Source organism: Scyliorhinus torazame, chromosome 18, assembly GCF_047496885.1.
Source record: "Scyliorhinus torazame isolate Kashiwa2021f chromosome 18, sScyTor2.1, whole genome shotgun sequence".
In the NCBI taxonomy this organism is placed as follows: domain Eukaryota; kingdom Metazoa; phylum Chordata; class Chondrichthyes; order Carcharhiniformes; family Scyliorhinidae; genus Scyliorhinus; species Scyliorhinus torazame.
In genome coordinates, this window is record NC_092724.1 from 142,794,179 (window position 1) to 142,807,900 (window position 13,722).

The following is a 13,722-nucleotide window of genomic DNA, read 5'->3' on the forward strand; positions in this document are numbered from 1 at the left end:
CCTGCTCATCGCCTGCCAGGTCAAGGATTCTCTCCTCAAAGGGCATTAGGCATCTCAGCTTGGGCATGACTCCGACAGGCTGTGCCCACTCACGTCGCTTGTGCTCGAGTTTGTCGTGAAATGAGAGAGATGGGCAGAGTGTACGTGGGAGTCCTGCCAGGTCAGATGGTGGTGAAGCCTGGCATGTGTGGGATGTGAGTGGGAGTGGGGATGTGAGGAGCAGATTATCTACTGGGGGGTACATGGGGAGTGGGGGTCAGGGGTGTGCGGCATGAGAAGTGTTGGGAGTCTGTGAGGTGGCTGGGTGAGGGTTCATCGTGCAGGTGTGATGGGTGGGTTAAGGGGTGGAATGGGAGCCATGAGGAGGCTGAATTATGCTGGCGACATGAAGAAGGTCATTCATCTCCTCAGCATTGTTGCTCCGTTCACTCATGGAGCGAGCTAACGCTCATGATCACGGTCACAGCCTCCCTGGCGGCTTTGGTGACCTTGCCTGCTGGACGTCCGGCCAATCACGGGTACAGGATGTCATTCCTCTGCTCGACACCATCCAGAGGTTTGGTGAGGGCTCTCTTCGTGGAACATGGTGCTGTGTTCCTAGCAGCCCCCCCCCCCCCCCCCCCCCCCACACACACACACACACCCCCGACTGGACTCGGGACAAGTACTGGGAGGCGTTTAAATGGAGCGCTCCATTGGTTACAGAGATTAAGTTTTCCCGGAGCGAGCAACTCGGAGGCAAGCCGCCACGAGCGTGGTTTGAATCAGGTGGGGGAAAAAATTGTCAGAGGCTCGAAATTTAGTGAGTTTTCCCACTATTGCCATCGGCGGAATTCTCAATGGTTTTCTCACCATAACCAACATTTTGAAAAAATAGGATAAGATTCCGTCCGCTGTGTTCTAATGCTCTTTTGAAAGATCTTGCTGCAGTCAAGTTGTGACTGTGTGATTTCATTGAGGAAATAAATGTGGTCACTGATAATAGTTACTCTTGGTCTGTGGGTGACACTAACAGTATAGTATTTATTGCCCATCACTAACTCTCCTGAGGGCATTCAGGGCAGCAGGTGGCCTCCACTGAGGTGATTGGGTTGGGTTTGTCACAGCAATCCAGTATTCTGGTGCCAGCTCTTAAATTACCAGTGTGTCGAATTCAGTTTTGCCTCGAGACCCATTACCAGAACTGTGAAACAATCTGGGCCTTCCTTTAATCTTTAACAACCTCACCGCCCAGGCTTATTGTCAGCCAGAATTCAAAACAGGCGACATGGCCTCCTTCATAACTCCATTTTACCCTAAATTAACCAGGCGTCCCGAAACACAACAATCTTATAAAAATAATACTTAGTAGCAGTGGTTGGAGGGCATGTGTGAGCTGCTGGATCATGCATCTTTGCTATTTACATTAACCCTGCTGCTTTCATAGATTATCATAGAATTTACAGTGCAGAAGGAGGCCATTCAGCCTGCACCGGCTCTTGGAAAGAGCACCCTACCCAAGGTCAACACCTCCACCCTATCCCCATAACCCAGTAACCCCACCCAACACTAAGGGCAATTTTGGACACGAAGGGCAATTTATCATGGCCACTCTACCTAACCTGCACATCTTTGGACTGCGGGAGGAAACCGGAGCACCCGGAGGAAACCCACGCACACACGGGGAGGATGTGCAGACTCCGCACAGACAGTGACCCAAGCTGGAATCGAACCTGGGACCCTGGAGCTGTGAAGCAATTGTGCTATCCACAATGCTACCGTGCTGCCCTTTATTGGTGGTTGGGGGGGAGGGAATGATTGATTTATAATAATATTGTCACAAGAAGGCTTACATTAACACTTCAATGAAGCCATTGTGAAAAGCCTTTAGTCCAGCGCCTGTTTGGGTACACGGAGGGAGAATCCAGAATGTCCAATTCACCTAACAGCGTGTCTTCCGGGACTTGTGAGAGAAAACCGGAGCACCCAAAGGAAACCCACGCAGACACAGGGAGAACGTGCAGACTCCGCACAGACAGTGACCCAAGCCGGGAATCGAACCTGGGACCCTGGCGCTGTGAAGCAACAGTGCTAACCACTATTCTACCGTGCCACCCGTTTATGCTGTAGTCTAGAGCAAGACATTCACTCAGTACTTTCTGATTTAATGATGTCTGGCAGTCTCATGAGAAAGGCCAGTTTGCAACTTTCTATTCAAAAGATGGGTATGCTCTCAGGCCTTGCTGGTGAACCTGGGGAAGGTCTGTCCACCTTCTCCGGCAGATCAGGAAAGATGGAATTGTTCAATGGGACTGGTCCATCATTTCACAAATGCCTGAAACCTAAGAGCTCTCAAAGTGAGAATCTCGACCGCCAATCGATCGGCAGAAGGTAATGCCTCGGTTTCCAAAAGAATAGAGGAGAATGGAACGAGAGAATCCTTGAAACTCTACCATATCGCTTTATTCCAATTAAACATTTACAGTATCTTTGCTATTATATTAGTTACATTAATATAAATTGTATCTGATTGATATGCTGATCTCCAGGTGACTGCAGTAAACTTGATGTCTCGGAGAAAGCAAGATGTTTACTAAAAGGTGCCGAGGACAGTTTTCATTTGGTGGTTGAATATCTCTATCAAGGTTCTGTGAAGGTTGCTGACCTACGCTCACTCCAATCTAAGGGAAAGGAATACACTGTCTTATTTCAAGCACGTAAGTTTGACATGTATAGGATTGTATGATTGACTCTGTTACAGCACTAGCTTTATTAATATCTCCATTCAGGGAAATTCACAGCAATGCTGCATATCTTTAATGATTCCAGTGCAGTACAGATCTCGATCTGCATATTCTCCCGATTCATGCATTAAAAATATGGTGGAAGAGTCACTTCAACGAAAGTGGCACATCACAAATTTGTGATGAACGTAGAACTTGTTATATATTATGTTTCATTTTTGTGGCAGTAATGTTATTAAAAAACCCTGGTTTAAAATACAAATAGGCAGTGTGTCTACCAAAGCTGTAATTAAGAAGTTGTAAAAGCTGAGGCAATCATGCTTTCTAACCATTTACATGTTTACATATGGATGGCTAATGGGATATTGTTTCAATTGCTGGAGATTCCCTGGGGTGTAGATAATTTATGAGGGAGTTCTGTTTAATCCTAACTGAGCAGGCCATGGGAGAACTTAGTGAGATGCAGATGGTGTAATTAATGGGAGGAGCCAGGTCTGTCTGCTAGAAGATTTTAAGTTGAACAGCAGTCTGCGATAGGATTTGAGTCTAACAAGATAGAAGGATTTTCAGGTGGTTCCTGAAAGGGTCTCTCTCCAAAGATCTGCACAGATAAGCAAGTAACCCTGATTGTTAACTTTATTTGTAAGTGCCATTTGAACTGTACTGGGTTACTTAATTGGTAGGTGTAGATAGAAAGTTAAAGTTTTTCCTTTTATTTAAGAACTGTTTAACTGATAATTGTAAAGCTTACTCTTTGATATTAATGTGGTTAATTCTGTGATTAAATTAAAGTTTGTTTTAACCTAAAAGATACCTATTAGAGTCTTCACCCCTGTTGTGAAGTATCCTTTCCTCACAGTTTCGCAAATTGTTTGGGTTCTCTTCCGGTTTCCTAAGAAACGTTGGGCACTGGTCCGATATTCAAACAAATTGCAATTGGATCCTTATTCACATATATTCTTTGTTTGATGCAGGCAGACACCTCACCCTCTCAACACCAAAACTATGCAGCTCAATATCAAGAATAGAGAAAAGACCTGCTTAATTGTAACTTCTATTCCACCTAGATTCTGCTGGATGGAAAGGGTTGAATATTTTTTACTCACTCACAGGATGTGGACATCACTAGCATGGTCAGCATTTATTGCCCATCCCTAATTGCCCTTGAGAATGTGGTGGTGAGCTGCCTTCTTGAATGCTGCAGTTTCAGGATATTGAACAGACAGTAAAGGAACCAAGATATATTTCCAAGTCAGGAAAGTGTGTGGTTTTGAAGAGGAACTTACAGGTGGCAGCATTTCCATGTGCCTGCTTCCCTTGTCCTTCAAGGTGGTAAAGGACCCAGGTTTGGAATTAGCTGTCGACAAAGCTATGGCAATTTTCTGCAGTGGATGGTTCACATTGATGCCACTGTGCGCTGGTAGTGTAAGGAGTGAATGTTGAAGGTGGTGGATGGGTTATCAATAAAACAAGCTGCTTTGTCCGGGATGATGTCGAGATTCTTGAGTGTTGTTCGAGCTGCACTCTCCAAACAAATGGACAGCATTCCTTTAGAGTCCTGATTAATTCCTTGTAGATGGTGCACAGGCTTTGGGGAGTCACCAGGTGATTTACTCATCACAAAAATTTGTAGCCACTTTAACAAGGACACGGGGAGTCCACACCGAGTAAAATAAAGAACGTTGGTTTATTTACAGTTGCGTTACATACAACTCCTGGTAGATCCCTCCCGGGTCTCTCCATGGCTTGTGCCTTACTGGCCGAGCTTTTATACACAGCTGAATGGAGTTCCCTGTCTATCAGCAGGGGAGCTCAGACTCCGCAAGACCCACGGGGAAGGCAATCATTCCCACCCCGTAAGCTCCGTGTGGGATATGACCGCCACAGTGTTTAAATGACTGGTCCAGTTACGTTCAGTTAAGATGATTGATGCAGGTAGGGCAGTGGATGTTGTCTACATGGACTTCAGTAAGGCCTTTGACAAGGTCCCTCATGGTAGACTAGTACAAAAGGTGAAATCACACGGGATCAGGGGTGAGCTGGCAAGGTGGATACAGAACTGGCTAGGTCATAGAAGGCAGAGAGTAGCAATGGAAGGGTGCTTTCCTAATTGGAGGGCTATGACTAGTGGTGTTCCACAGGGATCAATGCTGGGACCTTTGCTGTTTGTAGTAAATATAAATGATTTTGAGGACAATGTAACTGGTCTGATTAGTAAGTTTGCAGACGACACAAAGGTTGGTGGAATTGCGGATAGTGATGAGGACTGTCAGAGGATACAGCAGGATATAGATTGTTTGGAGACTTGGGCGGAGAGATGGCAGATGGAGTTTAATCCGGACAAATGTGAGGTAATGCATTTTGGAAGGTCTAATGCAGGTAGGGCATATACAGTGAATGGTAGAACCCTCAAGAGTATTGAAAGTCAGAGAGATCTAGGTGTAAAGGTCCACAGGTCACTGAAAGGGGCAACACAGGTGGAGAAGGTAGTCAAGAAGGCACACGGCATGCTTGCCTTCATTGGCTGGGGCATTGAGTATAAGAATTGGCAAGTCATGTTGCAGCTGTATAGAACCTTAGTTAGGCCACACTTGGAGTATAGTGTTCAATTCTGGTCGCCACACTACCAGAAGGATGTGGAGGCTTTAGAGAGGGTGCAGAAGAGATTTACCAGAATGTTGCCTGGTATGGAGGGCATTAGCTATGAGGAGCGGTTGAATAAACTCGGTTTGTTCTCACTGGAACGACGGAGGTTGAGGGGCGACCTGATAGAGATCTACAAAATTATGAGGGGCATAGACAGAGTTGATAGTCAGAGGCTTTTCCCCAGGGTAGAGGGGTCAATTACTAGGGGGCATAGGTTTAAGGTGCGAGGGGCAAGGTTTAGAGTAGATGTACGAGGCAAGTTTTTTACACAGAGGGTGCCTGGCACTCGCTGCCGGAGGACGTGGTGGAAGCAGGGACGATAGGGACGTTTAAAGGGCATCTTGACAAATACATGAATTGGATGGGAATAGAGGGATACTTTTGTGAGGGCCACGAAGAATCCAGCACGAGTTTTAAGGATACAAAGTAATAACATTTATTTACAATAACATATATATATAACAGTAGCAGTAACTTCCCTTGCTGCATAACACTTCCTGCTGGTTCCTAAACTGGCCAGCTTTATTTATACTAGGAGTTTACTAATGGTTTCTCCGCCCCCCTCATTGGGGAAGCTCATACTCCCACAGGATTGTGGGATTGTCATTAGTCCCCAGCCAGTGGTAGGTAGGCAGGTTATAACATCCCTCCCCCATCAAAGTCCAAGGAATCCACCGAAGACCCTGGCGAAGGAGGGCGTCGGACTCGTTTCGCCGCAGGCCGCACACCATTTGCACGCGGCGCTGGATCAGGCGGCGTGTAACGAGACGGAGACCGGCGCTTCCGTGATGAACGGCGCAACGGTTGTACATCCATGGCCCGTGGACCCGAGGATTCCCCCTCTGATGCATCCTGTGTTTCCATCTCGGAGTCAGAGTCTGCTGCCTCCGTCATGTCAGTGTCTCTATCTCCATTCGGTTCTGTAACGACCAGCGCAGGCTTCGAGTGAGGCACCAGTGGAAGATTGTGAGGACTACCTTCCCTTGTCTCTGTTCTCTGCGGCTGTAGAAATGAGCTCCGGGGGCGGGGAATCTTTTGAGGGGATAGTCTTCTGGACCGAACGTGGTCTACATGTTTGCGCTGGAGACGACCCTGGGCTTGCACCTGGTAAGATATAGGGCCCGTTTGGCGAAAGATTACACCAGGAACCCACTGGGCACCACCAGCAAAATTCCGAACGAACATTGGGTCACCAGGCGCAAACTGCCGAATCGGCCGATGCCGAGAAAATCCCTGTCCCTGCCGTTCTTGTGTGTGGCGTACTTTTGCGCCAATGTCCCGGAAAACCATACTAAGGGGGGTACGAAGTCTCCGGCCCATTAGGAGTTCTGCGGGAGCTACCCCAGTCACTGCATTGGGGGTGGTCCTATACGTAAACAAAAAGCGAGCCAGTCTCTTGTCCATTGATCCGGAAGACTGCTTCTTTAGGCCTCTTTTGAATGTCTGCACTGCGCGCTCTGCCAACCCATTTGAAGCCGGGTGGTAAGGGGCAGTGCGGATATGGTGGATGCCGTTCATCTTCGTGAACCTCGCAAACTCCTCACTCGTGAATGGAGTGCCGTTATCCGTGACCAGCACCTCGGGGAGGCCATGCGTACTAAACGATAAACGCATCTTTTCAATTGTTGCGCAGGACGTTGTCCCTTGCATCTTATGCACCTCTAGCCATTTAGACTGGGCGTCAATTAGTAGAAGGAACATGGATCCTTGAAAAGGGCCTGCGAAATCTGCATGCAAGCGTGCCCAAGGCCGCCCTGGCCATTCCCAGTGATGTAGGGGCACGGCCGGCGGAAGCTTCTGATGCTCCTGGCAAATGGAGCAGTTTTGGGCCACCTTCTCAATGTCGGTGTCGAGGCCTGGCCACCAGACGTAACTCCGGGCCAACATTTTCATTTTGGTCACACCTGGATGCCCATTGTGCAAGTCTGTTAGTATCAGCTCCTGGCCTTTTTCCGGGACAATCACACGCGTCCCCCACAAGAGGATGCCGTCTTCCACGCTGAATTCTGACAGCTTGGAGGAAAATGCCCTCAACTCGCCTGGGGGCTGTCTATGCTGCCCACCATACAGGACTATGTGCCGAACCTTTGACAGGACTGGCTCCGTCTGGGTCCACTCACGGATCTGTGATGCCGTGACAGGCAAGGTGTCCATAAAATTTAGGGTTGCAACCACCTCACCGGTCGTGGGGGTCGACATGGGGCCGGTCAATAAAGGCAATCGGCTCAGTGCGTCGGCATTTGCTATCTGCGTACCTGGTTTGTGCTCCAGAGAATACTTGTATGCAGCAAGCAACAAAGCCCAGCGCTGGATCCCTGCAGAAGCAATGGGCGGTATTGGCGTATCCTCTCTGAAAAGTCCCAGCAGAGGCTTATGATCAGTCACGATAGTGAAATGGCGGCCATACACGTACTGGTGGAAGCGTTTCACCGCAAAAACCACTGCCAGGCCCTCCTTCTCGATCTGCGCGTACTTTTTCTCCACTGCATTCAATGTGCGGGAGGCGAAAGCTATCGGTCGCTCGGCCCCGTTCTCCATCTTGTGGGACAGGACGGCCCCAATACCATACGGGGATGCATCACATGTGACGAGCAAAGGCTTTCCAGGATCATAGTGGGTTAGTAACCCAGACGACGACAATTGTTGCTTTACCCGCCGAAAAACGGTTTCTTGCGGCTGACCCCAAACCCAGGTGTGATTTTTCTTTAGCAGAAGGTGCAAAGGGGCCAGCGTAGTTGCCAGATTGGGGAGGAACTGCCCGTAATAGTTTACGAGACCGAGAAAAGAACGAAGATGCGAAGTGTCCGTCGGGACGGGGGCATGTTGAATTGCACGCACCTTCTCTGCGACGGGGTGCAAACCTTCGCGGTCCACCCGATAACCTAGGTAGACTACTTCCTTTGCCTGAAATACGCACTTTGTGCGACGTAAACGGACTCCAGCCTCAGAAAGGCGTCTAAGGACAGCATCCAGATTTTCCAAATGTTCCTGCTCCGACGTCCCTGTAATCAAAACGTCATCTAGGTAGACAGCCACACGTGGTAAACCTCTCAAAATGCCCTCCATAACACGTTGAAAAATTGCGCAGGCAGAGGATACTCCAAAGGGCAACCGTGTATATTCATACAGGCCCCGGTGTGTATTAATCGTTACATATGTTCGGGAGGCAGGGTCCAGCTCCAACTGCAGGTAGGCGTGACTCATATCTAATTTTGTGAACGAGAGTCCACCTGCAAGTTTCGCGTAGAGATCCTCTATGCGAGGCATTGGATATCGGTCGAGTTGGGAAACCGTATTCACTGTAAGTTTATAGTCGCCACACAAGCGAACTGTGGCATCTGGCTTCATTCACGATAAGTGGGTTACGCCCCTCCTTGCTTCCATAAACAACAAGGGTTATTGTAGTTCCTGCAATGTCCAGTGGTTCCCCCGTGTAGGTGGCCAACCTGGCCTGTGAGTCGGTTAATGTAAGGGTCTGTATACCCTGCTTGATGCGGTCGAATGTCCTCTGGGCGATCACGGAGACCGCTGCGCCAGTATCCAACTCCATCTCAAGCGGGTGGCCATTGACCCGTACTGTCACCTTAATGGGGGCCACACGGGGAGCTGCCACACAATGCAGCTGCAGGCAGTCGTCCTCCGTCTCCACGTCCTCAGGAGTAGTCGCCGCAGGTTCATCCACATGGAAGGTACGGCCCCTGGGCTGGTCCCAGTTACGGCCCCTGGGCTGGTCCCAGTTTCGGTCGGAACGACGGCGCCTCTGGCGTCCCCAGGACCGCCGTCCGCGACGGGGTCGGCGCCTACAAGTCTGACACGGACATGGCTCCTCATCCATTGGCTCTGGAGAAGGCTCCCTTCGGGGAGGAATGTCCGACGGCCACTGGAGTCGGTCCGGAAGTTGCCTCGCCCAAGGTACCGCAGGAGTGCGGGGGGGGACGTTTTCGGACGGAAGGGGTTGCGCCCCAAGGCATGCACTTCCATTCCCTGTAGCTCCTGCACTCCTCGTTCTGCGCTCTCTCGGGACAATACTATTTGAATGGCCTGTTGAAAAGTCAATGTTGGCTCAGCTAACAACTTTCTCTGGGTAGCCGCATTGTTAATACCGCAAACCAAATGGTCGCGTAACATTTCTGACAAGGTCTCACCATAGTCACAGTACTCCGCAATCCTGTGTAGCCTGGATAGAAAATCGGCAAGGGATTCTCCAGGGGTCCTCTCAGCGGTATTAAACCGGTAACGCTGGACTATCGTGGACGGGGTTGGGTTAAAGTGTTGCCCCACTATATTCACAAGTTCATCAAACGTTTTGGTGTCCGGCGCAGCTGGGTACGTAAGGCTCCTAATCACCCCAAACGTATGCGGGCCGCAGGCGGTGAGCAATATGACCACCTGGCGCTCGTTTTCGGTGATATTGTTTGCCCGTAAATAGTAACGCATCCGTTGTGTGTACTGGTTCCAGCTTTCCAGCGCAGCATCAAAAACATCCAAACGTCCGTACAGAGGCATGGTATAATAGAAAACAACTTCCAACCTGTATCCAACAAAAATCCAGGGAGGTGGCTTCAGCAGTGTAGACAGCTATTCACTTTAACCTTCGTCGCCAGTTTTGTGAGGGCCACGAAGACTCCAGCACGAGTTTTAAGGATACAAAGTAATAACATTTATTTACAATAACATATATATATAACAGTAGCAGTAACTTCCCTTGCTGCATACTCCTTCCTGCTGGTTCCTGAACTGGCCAGCTTTATTTATACTAGGAGTTTACTAATGGTTTCTGCGCCCCCCCCCCCCCCCCCTCCCCCTCATTGGGGAAACTCATACTCCCACAGGATTGCGGGATTGTCATTAGTCCCCAGCCAATGGTAAGTAGGCAGGTTATAACAGATACGGACCCAGGAAGTGTAGAAGATTGTAGTTTAGTCGGGCAGCATGGTCGGCACGGGCTTGGAAGGCCGAAGGCCCTGTTCCTGTGCTGTACTTTTCTTTGTTCCTTGTTCTTTGTTCTGGTCAATGGTAATCCCCGGGATGTTGATGGTGGAGGATTCAGTAACAGTAAAGCTGTTTGATGTCAAGGGGAGGTGGAGACACTCTTGGTGGGAATGATCTTGCTTGGCGTGAATGTTGCTTGTCACTTTTAGCCCAAGTCCGAATTTTGTCCCGGTCTTGCTGCATGTGGGAATAGACTCCTACAGTGTCTGAGGAGTCATGATCGGTGCTGAACATTGTACGATAATCAACAAGCTCTCCCATTTCTGGGTATGTGATGGGATAGAGATAATTGACAAAACAGTCGAGGTTGTTTGGGACGAGGAAACTCGCATGAGGAAATCGTGCAGCAGTGTCCTGGGATTGAAATGATTGACCTCCAAGTACCACAGCCATCTTCCTTTGTGTGACGTATGACTCCAACCAGTGGAGAGCTTTCCTGTGATTCCCATTGACTTCAATTTAGATGCCACATTCGGTCAAATACTGCCCTGATTTCAAGAGCAGTCAGTCTCATCTCGTCGCTGGAATTCAGCTCTTTTGTCAATGTTTGAACCAATGCCATAATGGGATCTGAAGCCAAGGGGTCCTGATGGAAGCCAAATTGAGGGTCAGTAAGTAGGGACTGCTTGTTGGCACTGTCAACAACATTTACCATCACTTTACTGATGATTGAGAGTAAACTGATTGGCTGGATTAGATTTGACTTACTTTTTGTAGCCAGGCCATATTTTCCACTTTCCATTTTTGTGTGTCCTAAAAATTAAGATTTTGTCCTTTGCAAGCTACAGCTAATACATTCCATTACTTTGATTCAATTCTGGCCTACTCTGAGGCTGCTGTTGGCCAAGAATTGAATGTCGAGGAACAATGGTATGACCATCTCCAACAGGAGGTGGATCTAACCATCGCCCCTTGACATTCAGTGGCGTTACTATCACTGACTCCCTCATTATCAACATCCTGTGGGTTACTATTGACCAGAGACTGAATTGAATTAGCCTTATAAATACTGTGGCTACCAAAGCACGTCAAAGGCTAGTAATCCTGTGACGACTAATCCACCTCCTGACTCCTGTCCACAATTTGCAAGGGAGAAGTCAGGAATGTAATGGAATACTCTTCACTTGCGTAGATGAGTGTAGCTTCAACAACACCATCCAGGACAAAGCAGCCCACTTGATTGCTACCCCTCTACAAACGATCAATCCCACTGACAAACATTGGCAGCAATGTATACCATTTACAAGATGCACTGCAGGAATTTACAAACCCACGACCACTACCACCTAGAAGGGCCAGAGCAGCTGATACCTGGGAACCCCACCACCTGGAGGTTCCCCTCCAAGTCACTCACCATTCTGACTTGGAAATGTATCGCCGTTCCTTCACTGTCGCTGGGTCAAAATCCTAGAATTCCTTCCCTAACAACACTGTGGTGTATCAATACTTCAGGGACTGCAGTGGTTCAAGAAGGCAGCTCACCACCACCTTCTGAAGGGAAGCTGGGGTTGGGCAATAAGTACACCCACATTCCGTAAATGAATTAAAAAAAAACATTTTACAATAATTGGCAACACTGTGTGTTGGCTACAGTGTTGATGCCGCTAAGTGCCTGGGCCACGGCCTGAATTCTTTGCAGTGATAAGTTGATGCGGCACGGTGGCATTGTGGTTAGCACTGCTGCCTCACAGCTCCAGGGACCCGGGTTCAATTCCGGCCCCAGGTGACAGTCTGTGTGGAGTTTCTTCCTTCTCGTGGCCGCGTGGGTTTCCTCCAGGTGCTCCGGTTTCCTCCCACAGTCCAAAGATGTGCAGGTTAGGTGGATTGGCCATGCTAAATTGCCCCTTAGTGTCCAAAAGGTTAGGTGGGGTTACGGGATAGGGTGGAGGTGTGGGCTTAAGTAGGGTGCTCTTTCCAAGGGTCGAATGGCCTCCTTCTGCACTGTAACGTCTATGATTCTATAATGGAATGTACTTCATTTACAGAACAAAAACTTCAAAAACATCACAGCAAGAGATTTTTTCAAGTTAATGTTGGAAAACTGGTGTCAAAGAGAGAAGCAGAGCTTGATGCTTTTCTGGATGAGCAAAATGACATTGGAACACTAATAAATATGACTAATCAAATTCGTGAAACTATTACAGGTACAGTATTCATGAAGCTTCCCTTTCTGAAGATGTTGCACATGTTATCTGTGTTGTTGCTTGACAAAGGAGAAAGTGTAGACCAGATGGATCCTCAGTAATTTTTTATTTAATTCATGATACATGAATATTCCAAACAAAAAAATAACTAAATTTGCACAGGAATAATTGCCAGTGATTGAAGCAGGTAATCCAAGTTAATAAACTGCATTGCTGCTCACAAAACATCTGCTTACATTCTACAGCCTCTGATATAAACACATACTGTTTTGAATTCATAAAGAAAATACCAGCATATTTACTGTGCATAGAAATCCCCCATGAAAAATTATCATAATCGAGATTGAATACTTCAGTTCTTTTATGACTTTTTCGCAGACATATTCCAGCCCAGCTACAATGACCTCCTTCGTTGATGTCCCATTCTGTATTTCTTGTTGAGAATATGATTGTTATTTGTGCCAATGGCTTAAAAATTCCAATTCATTCTTTGGAAGCTACTCTTTACGTTAACTCCAATCATCAATAGTTTATGAAGTAAAATGAAATATTGTCATCATTGTAATTTTTCTACTGTCATGAAGTTTCCATGTCCCATTGAAAAGAAATGTTTTTCCGAAAAGGAAATTCTTCCAACTTTGGCTCAATCATTAAGCAATAATTATTAAAAGATGAAATAGAAGCTGTAGTGTTATTTTAGTTCAAATTGCCAAATGACAATATTCGCATCATTAACAAAGATTGGTCGTCCTGTGTTCATTAACAGTTGGGGTTGTAATTTTACCTCAAGGTGTAAGTTAATGGGTCATAATTTTTCCCAGAAAGATCTGTTCAACAGCATCAATGTGTCCAGGTTGACAGACTCAAACCCTTGGTGTTTGAAAGGAGTAGCTATCAACAAGATTTAAAATAATTAATCAGCCATAAGACTGAACAGAGATTCAAAGTTTACAAACTACAAACATAGCAATATTGGAAATTGAAATGCCTTTTAATTGGGCAGCACGGTAGCACAGTGGGTAGCACAGTTGCTTCACAGCTCCAAGGTCCCAGGTTCGATACCCAGCTTGGGTCACTATCTGCGCGGAGTCTGCACGTTCTCGTGTTTGCATGGGTTTCCTCTGGGTGCTCTGGTTTCCTCCCACAGTCCAAAGATATGCAGGTATAGGTGGATTGGCCATGCTAAAATGCCCTTGGTGTCCAAAAAAAAGATTAGG

The 13,722-nt window shown here is 47.5% G+C and overlaps 1 protein-coding gene across 5 annotated transcripts in view; it reads left to right on the top strand.

The window, feature by feature from the left end:
• Nucleotides 1-13,722, top strand: part of LOC140395585 (E3 ubiquitin-protein ligase rnf213-alpha-like) — a 192,537-nt gene that overhangs the window by 62,262 nt on the left and 116,553 nt on the right. For all 5 annotated transcript variants that reach the window (XM_072483546.1, XM_072483548.1, XM_072483547.1 and 2 more), the window contains exons 22-23: nucleotides 2,529-2,696; nucleotides 12,347-12,505. In XM_072483546.1, coding sequence (XP_072339647.1) covers nucleotides 2,529-2,696; nucleotides 12,347-12,505 — 327 coding nt within the window. The remainder of the gene's footprint in view (nucleotides 1-2,528; nucleotides 2,697-12,346; nucleotides 12,506-13,722) is intronic.